Raw genomic sequence first — 20,938 nt, forward strand, 5'->3', positions numbered from 1 at the left:
CAAAAGTGTGTTTGAAGTATTCATTTGTAATCTCAGTACATACGGGGAACTAATGCCAGCATGTTTACTAGGGACAGAGATGCTACCATAAAAGGAATATTTGCAGAGTCACAGTGTGCATGTGGAAATGGATCCCATGAGTAAAATAAAATATTCAGGATTGGCTGTGATTAGCCAGGGAAATATTTACTGTATATAAACAACAAGAGAAAAAGCATCATAAACACAGCTCCTCCATATTGCCTTTGCTGTAGTTAGTCCAAATGTGTTGACTGTCATATAATACGCAAACAAAAACCTACACATTGCATTCTCAGTCACGTGGAAACAAAGGCTGTTACTGACTGGCAAACAAGATTTTTAATTTTGTCAAATAACACATAATACCTAAAATCATCAGACTGTGGCTGGCATCGGTGAGTACAAAGCATTCATAAATCACAGTAAAAAAAAAAATTGGGCTCAGACTAAAGTATATATCCACATAGTAATCCCTAATAAACAAGAGAGGAGACAGTAAGAAAGCACTGGAGCAGAAAGGCACTAAACTCGATTCATTGTCTAATCTTTAAATGCCTGGTCTGAAAAAAAGAGTAAGAATAATTCCATTTAATGGATTACGGACATTGAAAGGCTTTATTTCCCAATAATCACGTTTCTGTAGCCCTTGACATGACACAGCTTGTTACTGTCGAAGTCAACCACCAGCTTTCTCAGTCCAGAATGGGTGGGTGTGAAGTAGATTTTCACCTTGGCATCTTCACCAGGTCCCACTGGTCCCAGCCTGCAGGAAAAAAGTTTAAATATTACTTTTGAGGCAACACCAGAAGGTTTATATCACAGTCCTGTGATTGCATAGACATTTCAATAATTCCTGCTGTCAAACAAACCATGATACTTGTGACTATTTATGGCAATGGTGCAGTTGGAGTTGAAGTGTTTGAATTGCTCTGAAGAGTTTGGCTAAACATAGTCGTGGTAAAAAAAAATAGCAGGCACATAGCTCATCAGTCATGGAGTCAGAAACACAAAGCTGGATTTATGTAAAGTAAATTATTGGACACTGTTCAAACACTCAATGAGGAGATACTCCTCCTATCTTCTTCTGTTGAGCAATCATAAGGAATCCATTTGGTAATTTATTTTCTCTCCTGCCTGCTCCAGTGACCTCCTGTCCTGACTAAACAGCAGCACATTCAGCCAGACATTCGGGTGCTGAACAGAGACTTGGCAGCAAAACGTGAAACAATATGACACAAATCTCATAATTCAAATTGGGAAGTAACATTTCCATTACAGACAGTAATAATTTTTAAAAGGTTGTCTTGAAAAAAGACAAATATCTTAATGGCTTAATGACCTCTCAGTAATGATGCCTCCCCCTGTCAGGTTGGCCCCTTCGATGCTGAAGCAGCAGTTCTCCAGTCTCTCTGGCAGAGGGTTTTGAAGGGTGATCTCTGCAGCCAGCTTCCGATTCTCCTTTGGTTCTCCCAGGATCTGTTCAGAAACAGGCCAAAAATTATGATCACTCTCAGATGAAGCTCATAATGCTGCTTATCTCATAACAATCATGCATGACATTGGTTATATTTGTTCAGGTCACTTCTGGGTTTTAAAGACCCCAAAAGTTTGTATTTTGTCACATATCTTGCTACTCACCCTGACTTTGATTTCAGGGTTGTCCAGTACAACATTTCTCACTGCCAGTGTTGTATCTCCAGTGGTATAGTCCAGCAGCAGAGCTGCCAGACGGATTAGGTTGTCCTCAGTGATCTGACCACCGTATTTGGAGTAGTTCAGCCTTAGTGGAACTTTCCTCTCTGGAAGGACGTAGACATTATATTTTAAACTTACAGTGAAAAGAAAAGTCTGTACTAACCTTCTCTATCAGCGGTGAGCTTACTTACCTCCTCCAGGGGAAAGCTCAACATTGAGTAGATCTTTGAAGCCGCAGTTCCCTCCCATAAACCCATTATAGGACAGCGCGCAGGATCCAAACAACAGGCGGCACTTCTTCTCACTTTGTGTGTTGTTAGTAACCACAGCAAACACATCAAAGTCACAGCCCTTCCTCATATCTGATGTCACCTTGATATTGAGGTGCAGGCCTTGATTCTGTTGCTGCTGGAGCAGCTTGTTTTGATGGTCAGCTTTCTTAAAAGCCTCCCGCTCTTCAGCAGATCCTGTGAGTATTGAAGCGACATCATGGCTTAAATAACAGAAGCCTCGGCCCATATGCCTTGCCATGCTGTATAATCAATTTCTACAGTATATTTGAACCAAAGTGATAAAGTGTGTGTAGGAGTAAATGAGCCTAAGGGTGTTCTGAGTTGACTTTATGTACAATAGGGGGAATGCAAACACTGATAAGCAATTCAGGAATGTAGCTAGAAAGTGACCCTGGTTTTACCTACAGGTATGAGGGAATGATTTCCACGCACACTTACGGTGTGTGAAAAACTGGGCAAAAGTGCAATGAATGCAAACATGTGAGACCATGTTGGATGAGGCGTGCATGGTAAATCCCTCTTTGCATTGCAAACAAGTGTTTAAATAGTACATCTTGGGTAAATATCTATTTTTTTCAAAAGAGAAAGAACTTATTTGATTCAGCTGGAGTGCTAAAAGTTTGATCTACCTTCAGGGTATTTGTAGAGATGAGTGATGTCCTCTCTGGCATCACTGCCCACACTCTTGGTGCTGATCTTTTGGCCAACGAGTGCATTGGAAGAAACTTTCGATGTGCTGCCATCCTTCTTCTTCATGAATGTGATCACATCAGCATTGACCTCAGCAAAGACAAAGGGGGCATCGTACTTGAACGTGAGCTCACCTTCCTTAATGGCTCTGACAGGGGTGGGGCCACAGCAGTACACCCCTGAGGGAAACGGGGGGAAAGACACAGTGAGCACGTTACTTGATAAAACAACATGCTTTAGATGGACAGTCTTTCTTACCTTCACTCTTCTCCTGAGGCGTGGGGTCATAGGCCTGCCAACCATTAAAGTCAGGTTTAAGGTCAGGTCTAGTCATCCAGTTCTCTACCCAGCAGTGATAGTTCCTGTAGATACAATGCATACCATAAAATGGATAGCATAATAGAAACATACTGCATGGTCATATGTATTACAACCATGCATCACATGCAAAAACATTATGGCCACCCTTGCCACACCTCTTCATTACTCCAGACCCAGCTGCCCTAACCAAAGTAACTCAGGTCTTCACACTTGCCCCATGACACAACAGATTCACGCTGAGTATAGCCTGTGGATTCTCTCATTTCAAGATAGTCAGTGATTTAAATTGAATCTGTGAGCTGTCCCACCATTTGTGAGTCAACTTAAAAGAGTTCTCACCAGATCATTTCTTTGGATTGAACGAGTTCTCCATTTTCATTGACATAGTGTTCAATCACCAGGTTGCTGTTGGTGTCATGTGCAGACAGATAGTTGGTTACAAGTCGGCAGGGGATGCCCAGGGCCCTGGAAACTGACAAGGTTTAACAATAACTTAAGTATTATCATATTTAAAAGATGAACAAAATGCATATCATAAATATGTGCTTATATGTAGGATATAATGTTTTGTCTGCTTGAGTCTAAGCAAGCGGTTTTTAGAGATAGGCTACCAAGCCTGGCTCTGTGCTATCTTACCTGAGCAGGCCACTGCAGCAAACACCCAGCACTGTCCATAGCGAACAGGCTGACAGGCTTGTGTGTCCCAGTTGCGCAGGATTTCCACACTTCCCCTCCATAACATGGGGCTGACGCCTCCTTCATAGTCACCTGTCCATTTTCCCAGCAACACCCCTTTGTCATCATTGCAATTCACCTGCCAGGCAAAAGAAACGTGTCTATGAAAATTAACAAAGAGAAACAATACTCTCTCAAAATGAAAGAATATCGAGAAGTCAAAAGGACAAACCATAGCACTCAGCACTCTGGACACGTAAATGGGATTTCTTCTCCCTGAGCAGTCCTTGCCAGGATTTTTCAGATATTTAGGATTCATATCGAGAATCCTCAGACAGACATCCAGGATTCCACTTTCAAACTGTACCGCAACATAAGACACATAACTGCAGATTAAGTGTGAGCGGAAAAATAACAAAACTAGGCATGTCATGGCAGGCACATGCTTTATAAAAATAAATAAATACAACAAATCTGAAATACAATGCAAGTCAAAACTTTGAGCATACCCAATCATTCATATACAATACTGTTTTCATTCAGAATGACGGGCATTAAGGCTTCCACATTTTATAACAAGGGAGGTTATCCTTTATTTTTGCAGATATTGTGCTTCTGCTGCTAAAAATCACATTTACAGTGATTTAAAGTATACTTTGTAGTGGACAGCAGGGCTTACTGCCTTCAAATTCAACCTATGTCCATACTTCAGGAAGCAGAGGACTAAAGGGACTTCACTCAGAATTTTAAAGGGGAAACAGACTGATTTCTGGCAGGGCATGATGTGGAGGATATTCAGGCATTAAAGCAGGAAGGTAAAAATTCAGAGGAAGAGATACCAGCTTTTGAAGAGTCACGCCATGGAAAAACTGATGGAACGCACCATCCATTAACCTCCTAACACTCAACAATTCATTCTTGCCCTATGTGAGGGATGCAAGTTTGAGACCTATACATCAACCAAAGTATATGTGTTGTATCTCAGGCCTACTGCAGTGTAAAGAGGACATCCTGGGCTTTCTATTGATGCTGCATTTTATTGCCACAAGGGAGGTTAAGTGATCTGATATTATTATTCTTTTGTTAAAAATTGGTTCTTCATTATTACATTCTTGTCTTTATTTTACCAAGAGCTCAGAAATTTACAGTAATTTTAGCACTTTCAAAACAAAACTTTTATTCAGTGTCTTTGTAGTGCACAGCAGGACTTCCAGCTCTCATTTGTAGAAGGGGAGTCAGACGTATAGCTGTCTGGGGATGAGTTGCCAGGTGAAAGAGGCTGATATTATAACAGTAAAGTGAAAGCTCAAAGGAGTTGGCCGAGCAAGTACAAACTCATTACCAGGTAGCAAGAGTTGAGGCTTGGGTGTGAAATTCATGATTTTCAGGGTTTTTATTGGGTTGTTTTTTTTTTTATCAGTTTTATTGTTAACTCAGTTTCCCTGGGTCTTTTCCCCTGTGTTATGAATAAATCTTCTTCTTTTTGGTACCTCCACTGGTTTTATTTTGTTGTAACACAACAATATATATTGTCGGACACAAACCGGTCCGAGGCGCAAAAAAGCTTGTTAGGGCTCTGAAGTTTTTCATTACAATATCTAGTCGGGGAAATAGGAGTATTTTCACTAGAAATCAACTCTATTGAAACTGGGCTGAAATATCTGTGTTCATGGCATGATCCGAATACCCTAGCATCTGAATGTACCAGGTCCCAGTTACAGCCAGTTCAATAGGTTAGGAGAGACTCTTTAAGATTAGACAGTCCATCAAAGTAACAAATGATCCTAATTTCTCTAATAAGGGAAGAAGGGAAACTGTCCTCTGGAAACTGAATTGTAGAAAGGGAGTGCTTAAAAAATCAGAATAGGAAAACATTATCTTCTGGCTCTCAGGATCCTACTAAAGAAAATACTACTTTATCATGCTGTCCACCCTCTTTATGTATCCAGATCTAGATGTATTTTTCTGTTATCAGAATGAGTGCGGTTCACTCCCTCACCGCTCTGGCACTGTGTGAACTTATATAACTGATTATGTGGATAATGTAGGCAGGCTGATTGTGTCAGTGTTGTTGCTGGCACCTGTCCAAAATTCCAGGGAGTAGGTATGGGATGTTTGTAGGCTCCTCGAAAGATGATCCCATCCTGAGCTAAGACATACTCTGCCAAATTCTCCTTGTTGTCCATGTATACTGCATCACCTGTTGCCAAGAGACATTACAAACATTAATACATGCCTTAATACATGTCCTAACTAGGGTGTAAATGATGTACTGCTGGTCTTTAACTATTGGAAACTGCCTATTGAAAACACAAGAGTGTAAAATACTATTATGTACCAAAGGAAAGACTACAGGCTGCTGCTGGAAAGGTTAGTGCTAGCTCAGCTCAAAAGTAAACACAAGTGAAGTAGCTGACATGTTACAGCTGTCTTCTGTCTATAATCCTCTTTTTCAATCTTTCTCTTTCATTCACTTTCAATCCAGTGCTTCAAAACTATTCCAACAAAGGAATATTCAGCTCAAGGCTGAACTATTGCTTAAAAATCACAACATAGTTGTTTGACTATGCAACCGTTCCCTTAAATGGTCTCTTCACTCGTGCAACTGAAAAGTTCCTGCAATAAACAGGATCATCAAAGTGAGTCTTAACAAGAGCCCCTTGTGCGACAGCTTCTGTTTACCCACCTGGACACCAGGGATTAAAGAGCAGGATGAACTCGATCCTCACAGAGTGCCCCAGGGTCAGGGTGTAGCGGCCTATAGGCGCATCTGGTGCAGAGCAGATTGACAGGGCCACCATGTCTCCGGGTGGACTGGTGACAGCAGCACTCCAGCAGGAAGTGTCAATGCTGGCAGACAGACCAAAAGAGGCCCTGGTGCCATACTGTTCAGAGGGTTGAGGACCTGCATGAAACCCCAAATATAGTTAGAAGTCTGAGTCTGAAAGAAGAGGCAGAGATCCTAGTGAAACAGTCGTAGCTAGGGAATGTAAACTTGCAGTATGTCTTCTGATTTGTGGATATCATAATAGATTAGTAATTCATTCCTAAATTCTGCTGTGTTAAACGAATTTAAAATCATTTGTGTTCACTTTAATCCACAGAGCCAACTCTTTGACATCTCCCACTCAGCCAGCTAAAGCAAGGGCAAGCTTTGGGCTCACACACTGGGGGGGTGAACGGTGCCGCTCTTATCCATTAAAGCACATTCGACTTTCAAAGGCTGACATCATTATCTGTGATTATACACACACTTTCCTCTTGGCGAGCAACATTTCCTGTTTAAAGAGTTTCATTCGATGGTCTGCAACAAGTTGACTTATCGTGCTCTTCATAAGAGACTTATCCAAATATTAGAAGAGGACAAGAGACAGAGAGCTTTCACTGTTTGTACTGCAAAAAATTTAAGATATAGTTTCTAGGGCTGCAAAGAATAACAACTAAGGTCATAGAGGATAGAAATGGAAACATCTTTCAGCTACTGTAACTGAGCCCAGTGTGAAAAGGGTGTTGCACTATTGCTGATCGCTGAAGACGGGAACATGACTTCCCTTTCCATAAACTTTGTTTCTTTCCCTTCTCATTCTTGAATAGGCAACAATGAAAATAGTGACAGCATAAACACATGGTAATAAATGGTTTCAAGTTGCTGCTAACTTCCTGAATGAGAGGACACAATGCTTTTCCTATTCCTATTGTGTAGGGAAAGTTTTATTCATTCAATTTTCCAATTGTTTTGATACAGACCATATAAACTTCATAAAAGAACACATGTATATGATATAAATATTATAATACAAGAATCAGGAGCAGTACCTGTTTCTGCAACAAAATCAAGTGAGCTGACTCCTGGCTGGTAGCTTCCAGAGCGAAGGTACAGGCTGATTGAGAAAGGCTGGCCTCTCCTCACAATGAGACGATCAATGCCATTGAGATCGGTGCGATGGTCAGTGTTGTTGAACTCGCACTCCAAGTTCCAGCGATCGATGTCCAGAGCTAAAATGGAGAGAGGGAGGGAAAAAAACGTGAATAAAAAAAGAAAGTATTTAAGTAGTATTTAAAATATGCAGTATAGTCTATAAAGAACCATTTGGTAAGGAGAGTTTCTATTATTCTTTATAAAAATGCAGATCAAGAAAAAAAACACAAAGAGTAAAAGAGTATCTGCATATAATATATTTACAATAATCAAACACTGTCTGCAGCACATTTAGCTGAGTACACACACAGCTACTACACAACTACTGACAGAAATTATACAGTGTAAATGCTATTTATATTAAACAATACTGACATATCCATACTTACAATTTTTACTTCTAAAAACATCTCTTACCTAGTAATTTCTCTCAATGCTGACCTAAAAAGTTGGATTTTTAGTCCAGAATAATCATTTAGATTTGTGAAGTTCATTAGTCATGGCCTTGTTTCTTATAATGATAGGAAAAAATATACCTCTATGCATATGGAGCACATGATGCAATGTCGCAAAAAAGTGGAAGCTTTATGAAACCTATTTGCTGTGTAGGACATCGGGAACTCTAATAAAATCAAAAGTGTCCAACAAATACTTTTTAAAAAATGATCAGTTAACTGAAAAAGTGCAGTTAACAAGGTCTGGATTTCCTGTGTCGCAGCTGTGGATGTGGCACATAATCTAAAAAACATAAAACAACTGCTTTGTTTGTTCCTTCTGCTTGTGATGACTTCACTTTGAAATTAAACTGCAGACTGTAGGATGCTCTGTCTTTTCCAACATTCAAGGATGATATTATCTGACAGATCTTCCTGTATTAATTTACCAGAAGCTAAACCCAGACAGTCACTCCCTTCACGCTCCAGTGTCCTTTGTAACTTAAAGAATCCCACCCTTTGATTAAAGGCCCACCTATATGATGACTCAGAGATTCTCTTGCTGCTGTGTAACCACTGGTCATCTGCACTGTGACATGTCATGTTAGCCTCTCCCTATGTATTATTCCTTGCAAACTTAATGCTTGAAACAGACATGAGGTGGTAGTCACAAGGCTAGGAGAGACTTAAGTAAACAAAGGCTCGACTAGAAAAAGTTCCTGCGGTTTTACATGAAATCCATAGGGGCTCATTCCTCAGTATTTGGCATGGCTCTGATGTTTTACTGATCTTGAACTTAGTCCGGTCTTAACTGAAGACACGTTAGTGCAGTGTATTCTGACACAGCTGGAGAGTGTAGTCAGAGCATAATGAGGGCTTTTCTGTTTAGTCTGTTCATGATCCCAAACCAATCAACACATATTTGAAAAAAAAATGTAAGCATTGCACTGAAGCACAATTATTATGTCAAGTTATATAGGAGCCATCTGAAGACAAGGAAGTCCAATAAAACATGCCCTCAGCTTACACAATGTGAAAACAATTACTTAGATTAATAACACATGGATGTCTGTCACCTTAAACCTTTAGAGACAACAGGCTAATGGTGCAGTGGGGAACTGACATCATCCTCTCTGCAGGGCTCTGGAGGCTTGTTGCGGCTACATTGATAGTACAAAAGGCAAGTATTTTGATTTGCTCCCGTAATTGAACATAATGTTTCATTTAAAGCGGAGCAGCTTTGGTATGTCATATGGTATGCATGTGTGGTGTGAAGACAAACTGAATGCATATCACTGGGTTGCAGTTTATCCTGCAGGGTTGCGTAAATTATAAGGACAGCACTCCATTTTAAACTGAACGGGCCAAAATTCCTAAGCTTCGACCCTCCCTCTTTTTCTAACGTTTACATACTGAACACACCCACTCTCCACTTCCAGTCTACCAACCATGAGCCACACGCCACAGTCCCCCCCCCCCCCCCCCCCCCCCCCGTGATGTGTGGATCATGGTTAGCATCACTGAGGCCACTATGAGCCTCATAAGGAAAATTACACAAAGTCTAGCTGGGGACAAGTGTGCATGAGCTGGTACAGTCGACACTGTTTAAAATCCTGGAGAAATAAACAGGGAAGAACACTCTGAACTTTTCAGTCTTCAAGGAGACACCCATGTTGACTGAGGTTCTCCTTCAAAAGTTCATTCAGATTTAAATAAATGCTCTGTGCACATTCAGCATATGGAAAACAAATGTTGCTTATTTATAAGAAGTTAGTGTAAGCATGACCAACTACAATTTGTTCGGAGGTGCGCTGGCAGACGGTTAGGCTGCTATTAAAGTGTCCAGCTGCCCTCCACAGATATTTTTGGTATGTTGCGGTGTTTGACTTCACACACAGGTGGGCAACTTTTTATGTTTTTGAATTATTGGGGATTCCTATTAAACAGAAATGACGTGCTGTTTGTGGAGTTATGAATTTCTTAGCAGCACCATCCGAATTCTTTCTTGGTCCTCTGTGAGCCTATAAAGATAACACTGGTTAAGTAATGGAAGCACCAGCTGCTCTCAGCTGCTATTATTAAGTGTTAGGGACCTTAGAAGGCAATCATCTTCTCAAATATAAAGGTGAAACATTTTTTTAGATCTTCAGATCCTTGATGAAAATGTGACATCGCTATATACAGCAGTACGGTGCTGAAGTGAATAGTGATGACTTCAGACAGCAGTGGAAATCTTTGGCACCGTGCCTGCAGGTTAAGAGTGAAAGTTTCACCTCCTAAACATGCACTTCTCTACAAAACTCTGTAACTAAACATCACAGTCACATTAACATAGACATAGTGGGATAATAATGAACACCCATGCTGACCCGAATGAATGACTCAAAACAACACATGTAACAATATTGATTTTTTTTTTATACTGAGTAAGGTCTTAACTATTTCTATCAAATTCTACGTATTAAAGACCTCTTCGTGCAAAAGATAACATCACCATAAAATTAGTAAGGAGGCACCATACAACTTACCTTGAGCCATGACTATTTCTGTGCTTGTTGACCAAACTGTGTATTCAGGCAGTCTTCAGCTGAGAGAGGAATTTTATGTGTGTCTCTGTTGCTCTCTGCCCTATTTGTAGTCCTCGTTGTGTTTGACAGTCTGGTAGTGGGTGTGACGTGACCCTCCCCTGGAGAGGGAGAGGGAGAGAGGGAGAGAGGGAGAGAGAGAGCTTAGCTAAGACCAATAGTGAGCGCCTGCTACAAAAACACACACGCGCACGCACACACATACACACAAACAGAGGAACTACTATACTTCTTCAGTGATTCATTACACACCCTATGTCAAGTAGGCTGAACGAATAGTAAAGTGCTGTAGTGATTTTGCAATGATCAGCATAGTTTACTGGAAAACAACAGCAGGTTACCGAGTGCACTACGAGCTATCGTATTTAAAAAGTTTCAAAAACATTTAAAAAAGAGAGAAAAATTAATACAGCTTCAGGCAGCATATATATAACAAAGAAGTTGAGCAGGTAACAGAGACCATGGCAGCTTCATCTAATCATCTTTTAAACAGGGTTGTAAGCCAATTGGCTGAGAAAAACATGTTCCAGCAGATAAAACGTTTGGGGAAATATGTTGTCATCATCTGATAATGTTTGTGAGATTTCCTCAGAAGATAACCTTTGCCAATCTAAACAAAGATTGTAGGTTGAAAAAAATACATAACAGCAGGTCAGTCAGCACGGTGAGACAAATTTTCATTTTTTCCCCTTCAAGTCTTCTCAGAATTCTCTGGAATTTCCACAGAGAAGAGTTATTAAGTCATGGCAATGTATCATTTATTTTCTCCAGAATGCATTTTAGCACAATACACACTCTGGGGTTGTTTTTTTTGTTTTTCAAAATTGCCAGCTTTTGTCCAGCTTTTGTTTTTATACATCAAACCCCTTCTCCCTTTCCGTTTGTGCAGATTTTGTTTAACCGAGGTTGACTCGCACATATTGAAAAATAAGTCCATTGCTGTCCACAGTTGTAAACTAATTTGACCTGTGAACATTTTTCAGTGTTTTTCATAAAACTCTGATTGCTTGAAATTGATATTTTGAATATTACCAATCCCCCTACACCCTCCCAGTTAAGCAACAGCCTCCGAAACCAGCTGAAAAATAAAGGTATTGAGGAAATGCCAGAAAACTGCAATTCCTATAAAGACCACCTGAAGCTAACAGCAAAACCGAATCAGTGCCTATAGACTCCTATGTTAAAATGTCTACATTTATAGCTTTAAAAGGCATATTTTACACACTTCTATGAAAACAGTTTAAGTCTAATTTCTCCCATCATAGGCTGGCTGGCTTTTCTAACCCTCCACATGGATGATATTGTTAGGGACATGGCTGTTTTGATTGGCAGGTGTCTAGACACAGCAGTAAGTGTCACAGCTACAATTTGGGGTGACAGATTTAGACTTTTCTGCCATGTTTGTAGTTTTCATGTCCTCTGGAGCATTTGGGGCATGAATGTTCAGACTAAGAATATTGTGGTGAGGTTAGGAGTTACTAAGGTAAGAACTCACAGAAACACCCGAGCTTCAGGTGTCACGATAACCCCTGCATTTAAGGTGGCATTAAGCAGTTCATGTGTTAATGCTAATTTATACCATAGAACCCTACTCTAAAAAAATCATCATAGAGTTAACACTGAAGCTAGATTTAAGCTGCATTCTTTTTTAGAGTTGCTCCGTGTTGTAAATTAGCCTTAATACATAAAGTGTTTCATGTGCACTTTAACACTGCAGTTCCAAGGTGGTCATTAACCCTGCAAAAGCTTCACCGATGGTGCAACATCTCTTTTCAACAACACTTGCAAACCATAAAAGAGCACTGTAGTGTTGGCAGTAACACAACTATAACAGCTGCATAACTATAACAGGCACAGTAAACACAATTCCCTTAAACTCAACAACAAACTGTGTTCCAAGGCAGGAGATTACAACAAACTGTTCCCACATGCCACAATATGGCTGGTTGTGTGGTTAACTGTTCTAACACAACCTCCAAGAAGTTTATGCTTTAGCTGTGATGAATGAAATTCAGGTATTTTTGATAATCTAGAACTCCACCTTTTTATCCAGTAAATAAAGCATTCATTTATTTATTTGCTTGTTTGTTTACTGTGTTTCCTACATCATCCAGGTGTTTTACATTTTGATTGTAGGGGCTGCCTTAAACTTCATTAGCAGAAGAAAATAAGAGATGTTGGAAACACTTTCTTACACAGCTGGGAGTTCTGTGTTCCAGCCTTTAAAAATTCACATGTGGCCTTGACATGTGTATCAATTTGGGAAAATTAATCACAGAATCACAAGTACAGCAGGGCTGGAGGGAACACAAAAAGTAAGGGGATTACAGTCAGTATACACTCTGACAGATCCAAGATACACATCTCAGAATCAAATATTTCAACTGAAACATATTGAAAAGGAAAAAAAAAGTCAAAAACATGTCATATCAGCTGCCAGTATAGGTGAGGAATGCAAGAGAGCTTTGACATTTTCAAAAACCTTAACTTTTGAACTCAAGAGGTCATTGAGGGTCAATGCGATTTGCAACTGCTGCAGAGAAGCTTTTAAAAAGCTTCTGCAATACCCCATCATGCTAAGTTCTGTCTTTGAGGACGTTTGCTACCACTAGACAAACAACTTATCCCAGACCGGTAACTGTAGCAATAGAAAACTCACATTTGGCCAAATTCACAGTCAATACACGTGCTGCCTGCAGATGTTTTTCCGTTAATCATATGACCATATCAAGTTACGCAGTACAATCAGAGAGAATAGTCACCACATGGTTCATAAGCCACTGGAATGTTGCTGGGATATTACGCGCAAACCAAAAGGCATCACCTTGTAGGAAGTGAGACTGGTTAATGTTATTAGAGCGGCTCGGCTCTAGGAAACAGAGGGACCTGCCAGCATCCTTAAATTTACTCACAAATTTGGCTAAACCAACGTGGTCAATGCAATTGTCCATGAATGGCAACGGAAACACATCTGCTTTTGTAACAGTGTTTAGCTTTCTGAAATCTGTCTAAATGTGGATTTTTTTTTTAAACTAGTAAACTGAGAGATATCCAGATGGATTTGGAGTTTTCTGTTCTGTTGTCTAGCATGTGTTGTATCGCTTTCTCCAGCTGTTCTCTCTTATCAGGGAAAACACAGTAAAAGCGTTGCTTGATGTGTTGAGCATCTCTAACATCTATATAGTGCTCAATGAGGTGTGATAAGGTATTAGAAAAAAAACTGTGATCAATGAAACCTGTTGTTGGCGCTTACCCTCATCTGAGCGGCAAAGAAACAACTGTTTGATGGAAGCGCTCTAGAGCACCTTAGGTTTGTGGATGGTAATGTTTTTACCACTGATTTGGTTGCAATGAAATGCAAAGATTAAGTTGCTTGACAGTGATAGCCTGGCACAAGTTACCAGACTTTGAGGGAGACAGCAAGCCAATGTAGTCCATAACTAAATACCCAAATGGCAGATCTATTATGTAATGCGACACATCAGGATTAGATCTTATGGACTGGTTTCACTTACCTGTCAACTGCCCAAGGTCGTATATATATATTTATTTTTTCATAGTTTATTTGATCTTTATTAGTTATTTTTATTCTAAGTTATTGTAATCAGGCCAGACTGGACTCAGGAACGGGAAAGAAAAACAAGAAGAAAAGTTCAGAAGAAAGTTAACAGAAGGAGAGGGGGAAAAAGGAGAAAAGAGATAGAAAGAAAAGACAATGAAAATCTGCTTCATCACCTTTGTCTTTGTGTCCTTTTTTTTTCTCTCTTTTTCTTTTCCTGGATCACCTGTTGAGAAAGAAAAAAGAAAACAAACAGAAGAAGACTAGAGCAATAGAATAAACAACATCATGATGATCTATGTGAATATAACAGTAAATACTAAATATTAAACATTGTTGTGCAGCACGTAAGATCGACAGTGCACAGTGTGCTTTGAGGTAGGAGCCAAAAAGGGTGTAGTTTGTGTGTGTGAGCACCCGTGTGTACGCCTGTGAGCATGAACACGCTTGTTTTTAAAAGGCTCCTACATGTAATGATCTGCTAGAGGGTGTGGGGAGCCACAGCCCCGTCCTCCAGGGCATGAAGCAGGTATGGAGGAGATCAAAACTCCAGACATCCAGAGGTCCCCAGAACACAAGAGACCAAGGAAGACCAACAGAGGGGCAGCCGCGCCACTGTCCCAGAAAGAGCTGAGGAGAGTCCCAGATGAGGGCAGCCGCGGAGCAGAAGCCGGGGGGGTGTTGCAGTGACGCGCCCGTGAGCTCCGCCGGCAGCCAGCTGTGCCAGAGTGACCGAGCCCCAGGCCGAGAGGCCGAGGGCACCCCACCCCCGAAGTGGCCCGAGCGAGCCCCAGGCTCCAGGCCCCGATAAGCAGCCACCAAGGAGTAAACCGGTGTGTACCTGGACGCCCATCCCCAGACACAACGACTCACCAACGCACCGATGTCTGAGGGAGTCCACCACTGGCAGGGGAAGTGGTGGGGGGAGATAGGCCTCCAAACCTTGGAGGGCCTGAGATGTGGCAGAGAGGTGGCGTCTGATACCCAACCTGAGATATGGACGCAGACAAACAGGCACACACATATACCAACATCCATTCCCACCCTCATGCTCTCATATGCAAATACTCAACACTCACCCAAAGTGGAGACAGACATAAAGAGACGCTGTATACACGATCACACTCCCCAAGCGTACTCTACGAACCGGGTCTAGGTACCCTTGCCCCTGGAGGGGGAAACTGCACCCAGACCCAGGTGGTGTTACCCTTTTCCTTGCGGTGGGGAGATGCAGACTGCCCCGACTCAGCAGCAGCAGGGAGGCCCCACATTCCAGACCCCAGTCAGACGGCCAACTCCTCAGAGAACAGGGGTGAGAGAAGACTCCAAACCTCCCTCCGCCTGCTCATATATAGTGTTGATGCATGTGTGTTCTAAGGTGCATTTAAAACCCAGGAGGGCATGGAGCTACCTGCCAGAGAGCAGCAGGTAAGCGCATCGCTCCCCTGCTAGCCCTCAATGTCTACGTGTATTTAAAATTGAGAGGTGGGCAACGACGCCAGGGGTGAGGTGTACACCCTGATGGTAATTTGGAGTCCGTGTAGCGTGCCCACCCCCAAGATCCTATATGTATGTGTTATGAGAGTGTGAGTAATGTGAATGTCTAAGTTGTGAGATAAAATTGAGGCACAGGCAGCCAGAAGGGGACGGGGGGGACGGGGGGGGGGGGGGGGGGGGGGGGATGCCTCCCCTGCACCCTGGTGACACACCTTTACCTTTGGCTCAATGCACTGGCGCCACCCTGTGCCAGGGCTGGGCCCCCATACACCCACCCGTCCACAACCCCGGCAACACACCAACCAGGACCCAAGCCCCCGAGGCCCAGCCAGGGCCCCAGCCTGGAGACGGAGCACCCCCACAGCCCCACGCCCATCCCAGACCCACCCCGGGGCAGCCAGGCTACCAGGTCAGTAACCCACGTCCGTCAGCACAGACCCTCCCCTAGCCCCGCTGCATGCAGCCAAGGTCTTATAGAGACAAATCTCTCAAAATGAGACCAAAAGAAATAATGGTAGATCCATCTGCATGTCTGTCAGACACTTAAATGTAATGCTACACCCTCATAGGATACTTTCAAGAAACTTTCTCTGAATTTAACTGGGACCACAACTTAAATGACCAATATTCTCCTAATATCTAATATCTCCTTGCACAAATCATCTGCGCACCAGGACATTGGACTGCACAAAGTACCCTTGAGCTATACTTTTAAAAAACTTTTGCAGGGGCAGGAGTCCAAAACAAACCTTAAGAGGGGGATCAGACTTCTGCTTCTGAACCAACTCACTACAAAAAAGATAGATAAGAGACAGATAACTACACTGTAATAACTACAGTTTATATGTCCTATTATCACTTTGTTTTTTTCAACACATCGCTCTAGTTACTGTACAAAGAGGAAACCTCTCAATCTCATGTTCAGACAGTACACACCTTCTCCAGCATGGTTGTTTCCCAGAATTATGCCGACTCCCTCCACAGGTAGTGCTGGACACATCCCAAAGTCATCATTTATATTTTAATAGAACAGGAGAACGGATTCAAAGACAAAAGTAAGCAGTTCTCCAGTGCCTCTCAAGACCTTTACCACCACTTTCTTTTTACCAGGAAGGGACACAGCCATTGGAAATGAAAATATAGTCACCTTTGTGTCCAGATTCAACCACAGTAGGACTCAGAGAAACAGGAAAAACTGGAGGACATGTTTTTTTGAACACAATATGACCTTATAATAGGGTAGTAAGTTTTACTTGCAATTTACTAGAAACCTTATTTTTTTCCTTTAAGAGCAGTACATTCATTCCTTTACATTGGCAACTATTGCATGTACTAGAATTTCTTTTGATTTGAGAAAAACAAAACCTAGCACAGGCTTCACTGAAATTATTCTTATGAGTTTCAGCTTTACATTTATTTAAGTAATTTGCATTATATATATATATATATATATATATATATATATATATATATATATATGTATATCCATCCATCCATTCACTTCCGCTTATCCTTTTCAGGGTCGCGGGGGGCGCTGGAGCCTATCCCAGCTGTCATAGGGCGAGAGGTGGGGTACACCCTGGACAGGTCGCCAGTCTGTCGCAGGGCTAACACACAGGGACAGACAACCATTCACACTCACATTCATTCACACCTAGTGACAATTTGGATTATCCAATTAACCTGTCCCCACAAGCTGCATGTCTTTGGACGGTGGGAGGGGGCCAGAGTACCCGGATGGAACCCACGCAAACACGGGGAGAACATGCAAACTCCACACAGAAAGACCCCGGCCTGATGTTGGAATTGAACTCAGGACCTTCTTGCTGTGCGGCAAAAGTGCTAACCACCGTGTATGTATATATATATATATATATATATATATATATATATATATATATATATATATATATATACACATACATACATACATATATATATATATATATATATATATATATATATATATATATATGTATGTATGTATGTGTATATATATATATATATATATATATATATATATATATATATATATATATATATATATATATATATATACATATACATATATATATATATATATACATATATATATATATATATACATATATATATATATATATATACATATATATATACATATATATATATATATATACATATATATATATATATATACATACATACATACATATATATATATATATATATATATATATATATATATACACATACATACATACATATACATATATATATATATATATATACATACATACATACATATATATATATATACATACATACATACATACATATATATATATATATATATATATATATATATATATATATATATATATATATATATATATATATATATATATATATATATATATATACACACACACACACACACACACACACAGATTTTATTTGAAAATAGTGCCTTTCAGAACACCCAAGGATAACATGTCATATATATATGAAGCATAAGCCTCCTGAACTTTGTCAGTCAGCACACTGAAGAAAAAGAGTGCACTTATCATTGCACCATCCTCTGGACTCCTAGACCTCCCATTTTCTCATATTGCACTGTTAGTGACTCACTAGTTGCAGCAGTTGGCTCATGTTCCCCAACATTTTCTATGGAAGTGATCTGTTTTACCACCAATTTGCTCAATCCAGAGTTGAGACCAAGAAGCAGAGTTTCAGTCTTACACACCTCTTTGCAGCTTCTCTCCACCTGTTATCCCCCCAAAACCCCCTAAGAGACTGCGTCTGCTCCAAAACAACAAAAAAACTAACTGAAGATCAGCAAAATGACTTAAACATAAAAAAAAATCACAAAGAAAGAATAATACAGTTTCCACAATTGCACCAAAGAGTAAAACAGTTGAATGTGGATAACTAAACATTAGGTCTCTCTCTTCCAAGTCCCTGTTTGTACATGAATTAATAACTGATTGTGTTTACACCTCTCTGAAGCATTACTTATTATTAATCTCAGCGCTCTTCCACAGCATGTCTTTTGTCCTGTCTTTCTTCTCTCACTCCAACTGACCTTGGCAGATGGCCGCCCGTCCCTGACCCTGGTTCTGCTGCAGGTTTCTTCCTGTTAAAAGGGAGTTTTTTCCCTTCCCACTTTTGCCAAAGCGTTTGCTCGTAGGGGATCATATGATTGCTGCCTTTCTGTTTTATTCGTATCATTGTAGGGTTTTTACCAAACAATGTATAGCGCCTTGAAACAACTGTTGTTGTAATTTGACACAGTATAAACAAAACTGAATTAAATTGAAAAAGCAAAACAAGCTCTTTCACAAAAGAAATAACCAACTCAAGCCTAGCATTCAGATAGTTACTTGTATGGCATTCTTACACACTCTAAATCGGTGGCTTAAAAAAGCAACTGGAAACAATGAGTTGTTCACACGTTCCCCACTACACTACACTAACACAGTGGATTCCTACAGGTTACCTATGAAACCCATTATATAAACACCTAGCAAACGAATCTTATTCTAACACCAAACCATTCACAAAGAACCAACTGCTGTGCAAGAAAATAAACCAGATGAGCAAAAACACTGACCAAACTAGTGCGTTCTTCACCAACCCACAAATTGATATGGATCTCCCAGACTTGCTCTAGTGACAACAAATAAGCCTTTCTAATAGTCACCCAAAACAGGCTGGAAACCCAGTTTTTGCCCATTTTAAAATGGACAAGCCCTCAGTGTCACAAACCAGGTCCAAGTTTAGACAAAAAAAACAGGGAGACCACACAGATAATGAAGTGCAACAGTAATAAATAAATAAATCATGGATTTTATCTGAAAAGAAAGATACAGTGGTTAAAGCCTTGAAATAAACCCAAATCAAACCTAAAAAACAAAACAAAAAATGAGCTTATCTGACGGGGAGAAGAGAGCAAATGTTATTCATCAGGCCATCCTTAAACAATTAGCTGAATGACAACAGCTGTGATTTCTCCCAGGACACAAACCAGAGAGTGGGAGAAATCATCACACTAGTTTACAGTGTTTTATCTTTTGATTGTTGGAGTTGCCATAGACTTAAACACCAGCTAAAGTAGACAGATGTTAGAAACACTTTAGGTTTTTCACACAGCTGGGAGCTTTTCATAAGTGGTGTTGACATGAGCATCAGCTTGGGTAAATTTTTCTATGAGTCACAGGTACAGAGAGACCGATTAGTTCAACAGTAAATTTCAAAAGAATTTTTATGTGTCAATACACACGAGCAACAGGGTGGTAGAAACACGGGAGAAAGGTAAATGTAATTTTTATTGAGCACTGAAAAAAAAATCGTTGAATGAACATTAAAAAAAATTATGGAAAATTTTTCCACGCGATTAAATTGCTTTATTTTCATATTATGCAAATCTGTTATTCTAACTTAATATACTTGAGTTGTACTAACTTAATTAATAAAGAGTCAATTTATTTGCTGTAGTTGAGCCCAACTAAATTTGACATAGTGGATCGAACCCATGCAAATTACGTTAGTCTGACAAAATACTCGAGTGTTCAACAAAGTCTAGAATCAGGTTAACATAACATTTTAAAGGATTTATAAGAAATTCTACTCCATCTATCTCTCAACTTTATCAGGGTTGATACAGTGCGGGTTACAAGGCTTGATTACAAGGCTTGATACAGAGTTCTCTTTACATTTTTGTCCTTGACAGGTTAAACCCCAGTGGTTTTCCTGTGGTTTGAAATCTCATGGGATCTTCTGCATTTCGAGAGTCAAGGTAACTAACAACTCTTACTAGAAACATGAAAGTATTTTGTTCAAATTACAAGTTAGACTTTTGTAAATTTAACAACCACTCAATTTCTGTTTTTTGAGGGAGGTACTCAAAACATGGTGGTGATGATGATGATGATGATGCCCTGATGGCTCATTTACTTTGTCCAGCTAGTGTAAGTCTGACCTGGCAGTTAAGCTCCTAATGTCGCCACTTTGGTCACCAAATGTTTTCATATTGAGGTGTGAAAAAGGCCATGCAAAAGCAAACAGGCAACATCACTGTTTATATTGTGTATTTCAGTATGAAAGTCATGTAACAATATCTTCAGACCGGTAATATGTGAAATTATAAAAAAAATTGTTAAAAGAAAAAGCAAAGGATTTGTTTCCAGAGGAAATTAGTTGTGCTTTGAGTACTGCTGAGGCTTCCATCATTCATACAACATTTGGCAATAGATTTGAAAAAGACGGCA

The 20,938-nt window shown here is 40.2% G+C and overlaps 1 protein-coding gene across 1 annotated transcript; it reads right to left on the minus strand.

The window, feature by feature from the left end:
• Positions 1-170: 170 nt before the first annotated feature.
• tgm2b (transglutaminase 2b) lies at positions 171-10,716 on the minus strand. Its single transcript, XM_026168443.2, has 13 exons — positions 10,577-10,716; positions 7,512-7,691; positions 6,382-6,600; positions 5,777-5,895; positions 3,928-4,056; positions 3,657-3,834; positions 3,360-3,492; positions 2,958-3,061; positions 2,639-2,878; positions 1,908-2,183; positions 1,660-1,820; positions 1,361-1,497; positions 171-784 (listed from the first exon to the last, which is right to left on the minus strand). Exons 1-13 carry the CDS (start codon positions 10,584-10,586, stop codon positions 637-639), a joined length of 2,034 nt encoding a protein of 677 aa, XP_026024228.2. The 5' UTR covers positions 10,587-10,716; the 3' UTR covers positions 171-636.
• Positions 10,717-20,938: the final 10,222 nt, after the last annotated feature.

Source organism: Astatotilapia calliptera, chromosome 5 (genome assembly GCF_964374335.1).
Source record: "Astatotilapia calliptera chromosome 5, fAstCal68.1, whole genome shotgun sequence".
Classification (NCBI taxonomy): Eukaryota; Metazoa; Chordata; class Actinopteri; order Cichliformes; family Cichlidae; genus Astatotilapia; species Astatotilapia calliptera.

What these genes read in the sequence shown, in the direction of transcription:
- tgm2b (XM_026168443.2), bottom strand. An exon ending in CAATCCAAAGAAATGATCTG is followed by an intron (nt 3,062 to 3,359) that starts GTGAGAACTCTT and finishes TTGTATCTACAG; the next exon opens with GAACTATCACTGCTGGGTAG. An exon ending in GGAGGCATCATTACTGAGAG is followed by an intron (nt 785 to 1,360) that starts GTCATTAAGCCA and finishes TTTTTCCTGCAG; the next exon opens with GCTGGGACCAGTGGGACCTG.